At 33.2% G+C, this 12,706-nt stretch overlaps 2 protein-coding genes and 1 pseudogene across 3 annotated transcripts; all 3 read left to right on the top strand.

Moving 5' to 3' along the window:
- Positions 1–225: 225 nt before the first annotated feature.
- LOC114397385 lies at positions 226–2,720 on the top strand (annotated as a pseudogene).
- Positions 2,721–3,467: 747 nt separating this feature from the next.
- LOC114394630 lies at positions 3,468–5,980 on the top strand. Its single transcript, XM_028356277.1, has 3 exons — positions 3,468–3,612; positions 4,270–4,643; positions 5,431–5,980. Exons 2-3 carry the CDS (start codon positions 4,315–4,317, stop codon positions 5,438–5,440), a joined length of 339 nt encoding a protein of 112 aa, XP_028212078.1. The 5' UTR covers positions 3,468–3,612; positions 4,270–4,314; the 3' UTR covers positions 5,441–5,980.
- Positions 5,981–6,929: 949 nt separating this feature from the next.
- On the top strand, positions 6,930–8,920 carry LOC114394626 (transcription termination factor MTEF1, chloroplastic). 2 transcript variants are annotated; one of them, XM_028356272.1, is made up of 2 exons: positions 6,930–7,472; positions 8,432–8,920. In XM_028356272.1, exons 1-2 carry the CDS (start codon positions 7,026–7,028, stop codon positions 8,795–8,797), a joined length of 813 nt encoding a protein of 270 aa, XP_028212073.1. In that variant the 5' UTR covers positions 6,930–7,025; the 3' UTR covers positions 8,798–8,920. The 2 variants fall into 2 exon arrangements, with proteins under 2 accessions (XP_028212073.1, XP_028212072.1); XM_028356271.1 differs by having other exon boundaries at positions 6,943–7,472; positions 8,420–8,920.
- Positions 8,921–12,706: the final 3,786 nt, after the last annotated feature.

Raw genomic sequence — 12,706 nt, 5'->3', positions numbered from 1 at the left:
AATCATTTAATAAACTAATTTATTAGCTATCAACAAACTTTTAACTAATTCTTTAAATCCTACTAATTTTTTAATTAATTTTTTCAAATATACACTAGTTACTCTAGATACCAAATACAATAAAATAAAAATAAAAATGATTCATATCTATGATTTGTTACGTAAAAAAAATTATCTATGATTTACATGTTCTGTTCTACTCCAAAAACCTGCCTCACATAAAAAATATCTATTCCGTTTGTTAGTTATCCATGGAAAACTCTGTTTCGTCTCTCTCCACATTCCACACCCAACATTTTTCAAGTCTTCAGCTTTAGACCCTCCCCACGATCCCCACCACCACCCTCCAAAACCCACCACACAAAACCTCCCAGATTCGCCACCCCCAGAAAACACAGAACAAAAAAGCCAAAACCCTTCACCGAATAAACGCGTTTCCGTGCTCCTTTCCCCTCCACAACTAAAACCCAATCTTCATCTACAAAGACATCAAGCGCTTCGCTCGCCAGAACAAGCTCAAGGAAGCTCTTACCATCTTGGACTACGTGGACCAACGCGGCATTCCCGTCGACGCCACCACTTTCTCTTCGGTCATCGCCCCGTGCATTCGCACCAAGTCACTGCCCCAAGGAAAGGAAGTTCACACCCACATCAGAATCAATGGACTCGAAAACAACGCTTTCTTACGGACAAAGCTTGTTCACATGTACACGGCATGTGGGTCGTTGGAAGATGCACAGAAACTGTTTGATGGATTGCCCTGTGAGAGCGTGTACCCGTGGAATGCTCTGCTCAGAGGGACTGTGGTTTCGGGGAAAAGACGGTACATTGATGTGCTCAAGACTTATACTGAGATGAGGGCATTGGGGGTTGAGTTGAATGTGTATAGTTTCTCTAATGTGATTAAGAGCTTTGCCGGTGCAACAGCATTTTTGCAAGGATTGAAGACTCATGGGCTTCTGATCAAGAATGGATTGGTGGATAACTACATTCTTAGAACCAGTTTTATTGATAAGTACTTCAAGTGTGGGAAAGTTATGCTTGCGTGCCGGGTGTTTGAGGAGATTCCCGAGAGGGATATTGTTGTGTGGGGTGCGATGCTTGCTGGGTTTGCGCACAATAGGTTGCAGAGGGAGGTGTTGGAGTATGTGAGGTGGATGGTGGAGGAGGGAGTGAAGCTGAGTTCGGTTGTGATGACTATTGTTATTCCTGTGATCTGGGAGGTTTGTCTGAGGAGGTTGGGTCAGGAGTTTCATGCTTATGTTGTGAAAACGAAGTCATACTCTAAGCTGGTGCCAGTTCAGTCTGCTTTGATTGATATGTATTGCAAGTGTGGGGGTATGATTTCGGCAAGACAGGTTTTTTATGGTTCGAAGGAGAGGAATGTGGTTTGTTGGACGGCTCTGATGGCAGGGTATGCTGTGAATGGGAAACTAAAGCAGGCACTGAGGTCCACGATTTGGATGCAGCAAGAAGGGTTCAGGCCTGATGTGGTGACACTTGCCACTGTTCTTCCAGTTTGTGCACAGTTGAGGGCTTTGGAACAAGGGAAGCAGATTCATGCTTATGCTTTGAAACATTGGTTTCTGCCAATGTACTCTAAGTGTGGTGTTTTTGAGTATTCTAGAAGATTATTTGATAATATGGAACAAAGGAATGTGATTTCATGGACCGCCATGATTGATTCTTATATTGAAAATGGATATCTGTGTGAAGCACTTGGTGTGATTAGGTCAATGCAATTGTCAAAGCATAGGCCTGACTCTGTTGGTATAAGAAGGATGTTGAGTGTTTGTGGTGAACTAAACTTGTAAAGCTCGGGGAAGGAGATTCATGGGCAGATATTGAAAAGGCACTTTAAATCAGTCCATTTTGTTTCTGCAGAACTTATTAATATGTATGGTTCATTTGGAGATATTAATAAAGCTAATTTGGTGTTTAATGCAGTTCCAGTTAAAGGTTCTATGACATGGACTGCTCTTATAAGGGCATATGGAGATCTTGAATTGTATCAAGATGCAGTTAACCTTTTTGATCAGATGAGATATTCTCCAAACCACTTCACTTTTGAAGCCATTCTATCTATATGTGACAGCTGGATTTGTTGATGATGCTTGTAGAATCTTCAATTCAATGCCTAGAAATAAGATTGAAGCATCTAAGGAACACTTCGCTATTATGGTGCGATTACTTACCTGCAATGGTCAGCTAGAGAAAGCTCAGAGATTTGAACAAATGGGTTCTTTCTTGTAGAAGAGACAACACCTTTTCCTTCTAAAGGATTTATAGAATGTTGAACAATCCAGAATACATAAATGTAACTTTTGGCTCAGAATTTGTAAATTGTCATGTATTTGTAGTTTTGTTTCATACTATACGGCTCATAAGACTGCAATGGTCAGCTAGAGAAAGCTCAGAGATTTGAACAAATGAGTTCTTTCTTGTAGAAGAGACAACACCTTTTCCTTCTAAAGGATTTATAGAATGTTGAACAATCCAGAATACATAAATGTAACTTTTGGCTCAGAATTTGTAAATTGTCATGTATTTGTAGTTTTGTTTCATACTATACGGCTCATAAGACTGCAATGGTCAGCTAGAGAAAGCTCAGAGATTTGAACAAATGAGTTCTTTCTTGTAGAAGAGACAACACCTTTTCCTTCTAAAGGATTTATAGAATGTTGAACAATGCAGAATACTAAAATGTAACTTTTGGCTCAGAATTTGTAAATTGTCATGTATTTGTAATTTTGTTCCATACTATACGGCTCATAAGATTTTCTTGAAGCTTCTCTACCAAATTAAGTGTTTATATCATTCATACCTTTTGGGAATCTGGTGTTTTAAAAATTACTTGGACAAAAGTAACCTTGCATAGTTTCAATATTCCAATCCATGTCCATTCTCAAAGCATAAATTGGGTTGATTTAAGTCCTTTTTCTACTGTAATTTGAAAAGTTTCTTCCAACCAAATTTAGTTTTACACTAATGCCTTATCTATTATTGGTTTAAATGACTTGATGAAAACCCAACATGATTAGTTGGTTTTAATTTTATATGTTTCTTTACCAACAAATTACAACACAATTGATAGATAATTAAATCCATTAAATATGTTAATAGGCGTTTGGTTCTTGATTATATCTATAAAAAAGATTTTGTAAAGAGATAATATTCATTTGGTAATTTCTACATCTTGAAGAAATTACTCTTCTATTATAAATTTATTTTATTAATACTCTCCTATTGTAAGTGAAATGATATTCTCGGTGCAAACAAAATATAATTTATATGTTGGTTCAAATTAAACTAATCACTTAAAAATTAAATATATCTTTAGTTTTTGGAAACACATTTTTATTTCAATTCTTATATATTCTTTAAAAAAAATAAAAAAATTTAACCCTTATACAGTTATACTTAAGAAACGGATTCTTCAGGTTTCATAATTCAAAACCCAGTGAGTGGTGACCCTAAAATTGAAAATACTTCCATTCCTATACGCCGTCGTTTGGCCAAAAATAAAATAAACTTTCCCTGTTCAAGAATCTCAGTTTCGACTTTGAAGCCCTATCTGCCGCGACGCGACTTCCTCCGACTAGGCAACCAGAGGTAAATTCTTGGACCTTTTTTCATTTTCGCTCCTCCTTTCCGTTCATTTCTTTCTAATTCACTGCAATGAGAGTATTGATCCCTAATTCAGTTTTGACCCTCTACTGTGAAATTGTGGTTTTTGTGCGTGTTTTCTTGTGGTCACTACTTAGACGTGTTATTTCTTTGTTTTAAACTAGAATACGCCTCTGATGGAAAATATTTGGATCTATTTGAAAATCCTAGTCTGGACAAGAGCTACTTGGTATGAAAACTACAAAATTAGGGGTTCTGGTTTAATTAGTAAATTCTGGTATAAGCAGATGTTTGAGTTGGAACAAATTGTGAATTGTATACGTTCTATTTTGTTTAACAGATAGCAGACCCTTTGATAAGCATATTTGATTGAGATGTAAGCCATTGCCTAGGTTCTTTTGAATCTATATAATATCCAAATAATACTCCAGTTCTAAATCTACCCTAATACTACCTAAACAACTTACTAAATCCCCCAAAATTAATTCATATGAAAGTTCCAATAAATTTATAAAAAAAATAAAACTATGATTGTCCCTCCTTTTTAATGCATGATGCTTTTTCAAGAGCAATATAACTAGATTTTGTTTTTTTTTCTTCTTGAAATTGAGTTTTTTTTTTCTTTCTTTTGCTTTTTGCTAGTGCTTATAAAAGGAATAGTAGTAAGCACATTCATCTCCCCTAGATATGAACTCAGTTGCAAGGCGTTTATCAAGCTTAGTCAGACATTCAGGTTTCACACCTGAACCCTTCAATAATGGGCATCATCAAATGCAGCAGCTCCAGCAATGCAGAGGCATAAGAGTGAAGGTCATGGGTGGGAACTTGGAAGCAGCATTGGGATTGATGCAGCGTAAGATGCAATCAAGTGGGATCGAGAGGATGATAAAGCAAGAACAAAGATTCCATATCAAAAACTCTGAGAAGCGTGTTTTAGCCCAAAAGAACTTGGAGCGGAAGATTCGATCTGAAGATCTTGCTAAGAAACTTAAGGCCATTATGATCAAGAAAGTCAGGTATATAGCGCTTGTGTAAAAGACCTAATTTTCCCCTTTAGAATATTAGCAAAATATGCACCTTGATTCTACATCTCATTTCTTTTTATCCAAGTAATACTCTAAATACATGATGTTAGCTAAATTCCAGAGAATATCCTGCAATAGTGGGAATTATTTAAGCTATGCAGCATAGATATTGACACAGACACTCCAGTATGGCCAATGTCCCAAATATAGGACACTAAAACACACCACACACACATATAAGCCTTGCAAAAAAAGATTATTTTTAGAGCCTTGTTATACTATATAATCACTTTATCTTTTCATAGGAAAAAAACTCAAAATAAGATGAATTTTACCATATTTCTTGTGGGCTTATTTTCTCTATCTAGCCTACGCTCTGAACATACTGAGATGTGGTTTTGTTGCTGAAGTGAAATAATTATGCGTAAGATATCAATTTAGCCTGGAATCTTTAACCTTGATGATATTAACTTGAGATCCGTTAATCTGTTCACTAGTTAATTCCAAGTTTGGAAGTAATGGTCTATCTTGTTCTGCTTTTATGGAGATTTGCCAGGTTTTTATGCCTTGGATGCTTTAGTGTGAGAGTTAGTAAAAACTAAAGTTTGAATTGAATCGAAGGCATATTATATCATTCTAGCCTGGGGATTTTATTCCACTTCATTCCCTTTGCTTAAACACTTACCCTTTTTTGGTCTTTGTGATGTTCACATTTTATAAGATTTTATGTTGCTTCTATTTGTTCTGACTTTTTGCATATTCTATTGCAATATGGCAGGGGTCTATGAGAAAGTTGCAGTTCACACAAAAAATGGTCAGCATAAGTTGCAATTATTTTATAATTTGCATGTGGCCACTGCAGTCGACACATTCTTTCCAATGCCCGAATCAGGTCGTAAGTACTTTGGTAGCTGTGATTTTTTGTATCAGATGCATTTGCAATCTATACAATAAATAAAGTATACATTTTATGACAAGTATGACAATGGTTTGGTCAAGTCTTGAATCTGAGTCAAGATGTTGAATGTTCTTTATTTGTGATGGCAGTTTTCAAGCAGCAGTTGTGGATGCAGGATTATCCTGTTATTTCTTTTTACTAGGATAATTTATTTAATATGCTCCTTGAAGTATTTAATGAATTCTATTCCCATGTCACTTGTTGAAATAGCCTATAAATATTTTTCATTTCTAGAAGAGTAAAAGATAGATCTCTAGCTAGAGTTGAAGACTTGTAGTCGGATATTTACTGAAGGTTTTTTCCCCGTCTTGTCACTTTCTTTTTGGTAAATTAAGCTAATAAAAATTGCTATATTATTGTTGCTCGTCAATAGGGAGTTTGATATCATATGGAATTAAATGTCTCGTTAATGAATTATAATGGTGTATCAGTCCTGTATTAGTTTAATTTACAGAATAATATGTTATAGTATGCCCTTGGTAGTGCATAACCTAGATTACATGTTCGCAGCTGGGTGTGATGTGGTTGGTTGAAGCCTTGAAGGTTTGTTGTCAATTATGCGCCTTTTCTCTTTACTGCACCATATTTATTTATGCAATTGCAGCTATAATAGTCTTGTGCAACCAATGAGGATTGCATCTTATTACCACATATATTAAGCATTTCTATGTGCGCACGTTATAAGTGTTTAGCTTTTCCTTGATGAGGTTTACAATAGTAATCTGACAGATTAAGTGTTCCAAAAACAGTTTAAGAATAGTAACTAAGTCACGAACTTTGGGCGTGAGCTATTGATTTACACCCAATTAGCTTTGCACTCTTGGATTATATATTTGTAGTCTAATAGTAAACAAAACCCAAAGAGAAGAAACTACAGTAAAATACATATAAACGAAGAATTTAATTAGACCGCATTGACAAAGGTTTTATACTTTAATTTAATACGTTATCATATACAATAAATTTATTCACTTTATAAAAACTAGTGGAAAGACAAGATCTACGTGCTGGTCTGCCAACATTTTTTTAAAGTATTAAATTTGTTTTTTTTTAACAAATTAATATGCTTAATTTGGTATGAGAGCTTAAAGAAAAAAATAGGTGCAATATATAGTTCAAAGAATAGTTTAAAGAATAACTAAAAGATAAATTAGTCTAATAAAAAGTCGACTAAAAGGAAATACTACACTTATAATTAAGATGGTCTTTGACCGGTAGATAATTTAAATTCATCGTATTTTTCAAAAAAAAATATTAAACTCCAGTCATAGAATTTGATTCTCTAAAGTAAGTCCAAAAAATAAAATAAAATAAAAAAGTGAAGCCAGTGAAAACAAACAAGATTATCCATATTCCTTATCATCACTTCACTGGTCTAACCTGCGACATACATTTCCCGCTAAGCCGAAACAGAAATGCTCCTCAGTTACTCTCTGCACCTCCCAATTACATCTTCTTACTCACACACCTCCAACCGCAGTCCCAACTCGAGCGGTTACATAAAGTTCCGAACAAGGTACCGCGAAAACCTGCGATACCTGCGAGCCTTAACCATAATCGACCCAAAAACCAAACCAGAGGACCTTCCTCTCCCCAACGACGTCGACCACATCATCGACACTCTCACATTCCTCAAGTCGCACTCTTTCTCCGACGCCGACATCCCTCGCCTCAAGTTCCTGACCCCTGAGCTCTTCACCACCGCCGTCGTCCCCTCCGACGTCTCCGCCGTGTTCCGCTTCCTCGCCGACGACCTCGCCGCCACGAAATCCGAGTCCCGCGACCTCATCCTCCGATGCCCCAAACTCCTCTTCTCACACGTCGACCTCTGCCTCCGACCCACGCTCCAATTTCTCCGGCAGGTGCCGTACATGGATTTCATTTCATTTTATTTATTTATAAATTATATACATTACACAGTCCTTATTTTTGTTCATAGAAAAGAAAATGTTATCCACTTATATATTTTTTTCAACTAATTATCATACATGTCAACAAAAAAATTATATACATTATTAATGCGTGTATCATTCATTCGTTTTTCAATTTAATATTTGAAATTATAAAAACACATTGAATTTAATTTTAGTATAGCATCAACTAATTAACAATGGATTGAATGTAGTTTTTAAGACAATTACTATAAAATAATAAATAACATATATATTGATAATAATTTTTTATATTATCATTTAATTACAAATTGTTATATATAATAAGTTTATTGGTTTTATAATAATTATGTTTAAAGTGATATTGAAAATAATTTTCCATTGATTGACAACTCAATAAAAAATTATACTAACAATGTATGTTTATTAAATTCCTATAAATATTACTAAAATTTAATTATGTAATACTGTATGAAGGAACGATTATAATATCAATATATTTTTATTAGTGTTAAAAGATTTTAAAGCTATATTTATTAAAGAATTTTTTAAATCTTTAGTCATTTAACAAATTCAACTACTAAAATAATACTATTTTTCATTTTTATAGATTTAATAAATTTACATTAGCAATTGTGAGAATTAATTTAACTATTATTTTTTTGTATTAATCTCATTATTCATCAATTCTAGTAATGATGGAATTTGAATATTATTTGAATTATTTAATTTTAATTTTAATATACTGATCAGTTGTCTCTAATTATGTCTGTTAGTTTAACTGTTATTTTTATATACATATAAAATGGTTATTGATATTATTTTAATTTTTAACATAATAGCTGAATAAAAACACTTTTGTATATTTAAAATAAAATTGAATATATTATTTAATATATGTGAAATAGTTTGTTTAGGTTGGGGTGCAGGGGCTGAACCGGCCAACGACAAGGAACGCGCACCTGCTGAACACGCGCGTAGACAAGCTGCATGCGAAAGTTGAGTTCTTGCAAGAGTTGGGGTTTTCGTACGAGGAGGCTGTCAGGGCTTGTGCTAGGTTACCCGCAATTTTCGGGTATGACGTGGAGAACAATTTATGGCCAAAGTTTGTGTATCTTGTCAAGGAAATGGAGAGGGATTTGGAGGACTTGAAGAGGTTCCCTCAGTACTTTGGGTTCAGTTTGAAGGAGAGGATTGTGCCAAGGCACTTGCATTTGAAAAAAAGGGGTGTTAGGATTCCCTTGAATAGAATGTTGATGTGGGCTGATCCAAAGTTCTACGCCAAGTGGAAGTGATTAGTCAACTCACATATTTGCTCATAACCTTATATGATTCAACAAGATATTATCTTCTTTTTAATTGTCTAATACAAATAGACTGTTATATTTCCATAAACTAGTTGAGTCCCAAAATATCAAGTAACCACAAGTGTTAGCAACTTTTCGGGTAAAGCAGTAATATATTTCGAGACAAACAATTACCAAATCATGAAGTCCAAAGTTTATCAATGAATCCACAGAATCAGGAACTTTACCACATAGGTTATTGCTCCCCAAGGTTACATGCTTAACAAACATTACATGACAAATCCAAAACCAAAACTACCAAACATGGTTCCATCCATTTTTTGACAGAAGAGGGGAGAAATAGGTCCTGATCAGCTGTTGTCTGCTACGTTTAAGGTGATTTAGGAGAAAAATGGACAATCTTCTATCTCCAAAGTTATTAGAATTTGAATCTCTAAAGGAAAATAATCAAAATATTCAATCTCGTAGGTCTCCATTTTGAACAAATGCACATTAAACTATCCGTAATGCAATTTTTTATTATTATTTATTTTACTTTTTGAGTGAAATGCCATCACAAAAACTAGTTTCTGTAATGCAATTTTCTGTATTCAGAACTTCGAAAACTAGTTATTGTAACATAGTTAACAATACTAGGTCATACATTTTCGAAAAAATATTTTATAAAACATACAAAAAATGAGCAAGCGGATAAAAAAGCAAAAAAAGGGGTGTGAATAGCAGCCCATCTAAGAGTATAGGAAGTCCAGGGAAGAAAAGGCCCAGTTTGATGAAAAGCCTAAAGATATTTGGACTTTGGATACTAGTAACTTAGTGTCTTAGGGATACCCACAAATTGATTTAAAAAAATACTACAATTAAGTGACGATAGACAGACAAAGCAAAGTTTGGTAAAGATTACCAAGTTTTACCCGTTGAAAGAAGATTCCATTCCATTGCTAACCTAACCCACCCGGGGGAGGTGAAATAAATGAGATGCCAGAACGAAAGAAACTTATAAAGTGAAGGGACAAAAGGTTCGAGACAATGGGACCCACGTATATCTGATGCTTCACTCTTCCATCATTAGATTTTGGAAGACTTTGAAATTGATCCAAGAGCCATAATTGCTGCATGGAATTCAGCACATATATACACTGCTTTGCTTCCTCATTATGATCTCCACCTCTTTATTTCACTCCCTCAAATTGCTTCAAAAGTTCAATTTGTAACCCTGCTTTTGGAGTATTGTTTATTACACTTTTGAATTTTCATATTTAGAAATCATGAGTTTTGTAAGCCTGTTGGTATACTTTATTCTTTCCATTCCTATTTTCCTGCTAGGGTATATTTTGTTGTTCTAGTCTGTCTGGCCAAATTTTAGACTGTTGGATTACTTCGAATTGACAAGCATTTTTTTTTATTTAGTGGTTCTTGAAGTGTCACTTGACACTTATTCTTTGATTTTTCTCGTGAGATATATCTAGAGTTGACAAAATGGATGGTTTGCTGGATCAAGTGTAAAAAATAAATTAGGTGAAGTCGGTTCGTATTTTATATGGATTTTATTTTTTGAACTCTTATTGGATTTGATGGTCTATTGGGTTAAAATAGACTCAATTGAATTTGATGCTATATTTTTGAGTCAAATCTGCCCCCAATGAATACATAAGAGGTTTAATTTTATTTGGACCAATATTTTTACCGTTCAATTTGGTCCAATCTGAACCTGGTTCATTTTGCCTGCTCCAGCTCTATCACATATATAGTTATGCTCAATCAAATATAATCAATATTGGCTCAAAACTATCGGTTAAATTCAAACGATCTAGTGCTAATTAATTTGAGGGACTGCATCTATGGCGTAAATGTTTTGAACATGGTAGAGTATTTAACATTCAAGTTTCACTTGTAAGATATTATGTTGAAGTTCAATTAATTTAAATAAACGAAGTTATACAAATAAAAAGTTTTAAATTTAGCTTGTTACTCATTTATAACTTGATTATTCTAATTTATCAAATATATTTTTGAAGTATTTTAAAGTTTATTAACTATTTAATAGACATTTACTTGTAAAAAATGAAATAAAATAAAGAGAAGAAAGAAAGTATAATGAAACGTGAACATAAAAATTAGATAATGCTATTTTTTTAAGACAAGTAAAATTTACTAAGTATTTTTTCTTTATCCAAAATTAATATTTTTGTTTATGATTATACTCAGACATATAAGATGTTTATCTTTTCTTAATGTCAAGCTTATAGAACTTGACCTCGAGTAATTTATACGATCAAACATAAGACTAAGTTTTAACTTATTTATTTATTGAAATAATTAAATTTATCTAAACGTTGAATGGTAATTATGAACTTCAATGTCATTGTCATTGTCAATGATCTATGCATGTTATTGCCACATGTATTGCTATGTTAGAATCAGAGAGCGCCATGTCAGTTGTCCATACTAGCATCAAAGCACCGGAGTTAGCATTAACATTGCTGCATTAGAGTCAATTGATGACAGGATTAAATTGGCCATGGCACAATTAAAAAAAATAGGGAGCAAAATACACGAAAAAAATGCTCAAGAGGCAAACAAAAAATAAAAAATGCATGTACTTTTAAAATTAAGGAAGAAATAAGTGTAACTAAGCCTATATATTTATGTAAATTTACAATCTCATACCACCTCTAATTTTGGACAGTTCAAAAACTATTTGCAAACTATGCAAAACATAATATACAAATCATTCTTGAATAGAAAACTAAGGTAAATACATGAGACTAATTAAAAAAATAGTAACTAAAGAGAACAATAATTCACATAATACATATGAGTAGAATATTTCAGTAGAAAATAATATTAAAAAATTGCATAAAATTTTAAAACTAAGGAAAAAATAAGTGTAATTAAACCTATATATTTATGTGAATTTACAATCTCATACCACCCACAATTTTGGACAATTCAAAAAATATTTGCAAACTATGCAAAACATAATATACAGATAATTCTTGAATAGAAAACTAAGGTAAATACACGAGACTAACTAAAAAAAGATAAAAGTAGTAATTAAAGAGAACAATAGTTCATATAATACGTATGAGTAAAATATTTCAGTAGAATATAATATTTTAAAAATTAAATAAATAATGTAGCCAATATCAATTTCAGCATAATATTATTCAAATAATACTAAAACAAATTTCTAAACCTATATACAATTTCTAACACATTGTATTCGAACAATATATATACACATATATGTGTCTAAAACTATAAATGAGAACAAGTATTTGCAAAAATGAAAGTAAGAAAAGGCTCAAATGGGTAATAGAGAACAAAGATGCATAGATTGTAAAAGTACTAAAACAATAAACACATAGATGTACATGCATGTTTTTATATATTATTTTTATTCGTTATCAGCTAACCTAATGTCAGTTTTTCAATTATATATATAGGGGCATATAAGGTGAGAGAAGTGTTTTATCATGAGAGGTGAGAGGATTAAATAACAACACTTAAATCAAAATAGAAGCTCCAAATTTAATTGATAAGTCATGCGCGCAATACTTTACTCACTCTTTGGTTTTCGATTCTTTCGCAGGTATTACCTTTAATTTCTTCGCCGTCTCGTCATCTTCCTGGTTTGTTCCTCACATCTTCCTATTGGGTTTTTCAACTTTCTCTGTTTTCATTGACTTTTGTATTTGGGGATGTGGTTTAGTTTGATACCACTTATAGAACAAATAAATATTCAATGATTTTTGCACCATAAAGTACTTGAGCAAAGAAAAAAAATAGGATAGGATAGGATAGAACCTGTATCAAGAGCCGAAGCTCTGATACCAAATGATGTGAACCTTACGGGGCGGATCACTTGATACAAGCTATAACTTCCAGTGAAGCAAG

The sequence above is a fragment of the Glycine soja genome, chromosome 18 (genome assembly GCF_004193775.1).
Source record: "Glycine soja cultivar W05 chromosome 18, ASM419377v2, whole genome shotgun sequence".
Taxonomy (NCBI): Eukaryota; Viridiplantae; Streptophyta; class Magnoliopsida; order Fabales; family Fabaceae; genus Glycine; species Glycine soja.
Note: the sequence above shows the minus strand (reverse complement) of the source record. Positions and strands in the feature narration are given on the sequence as shown.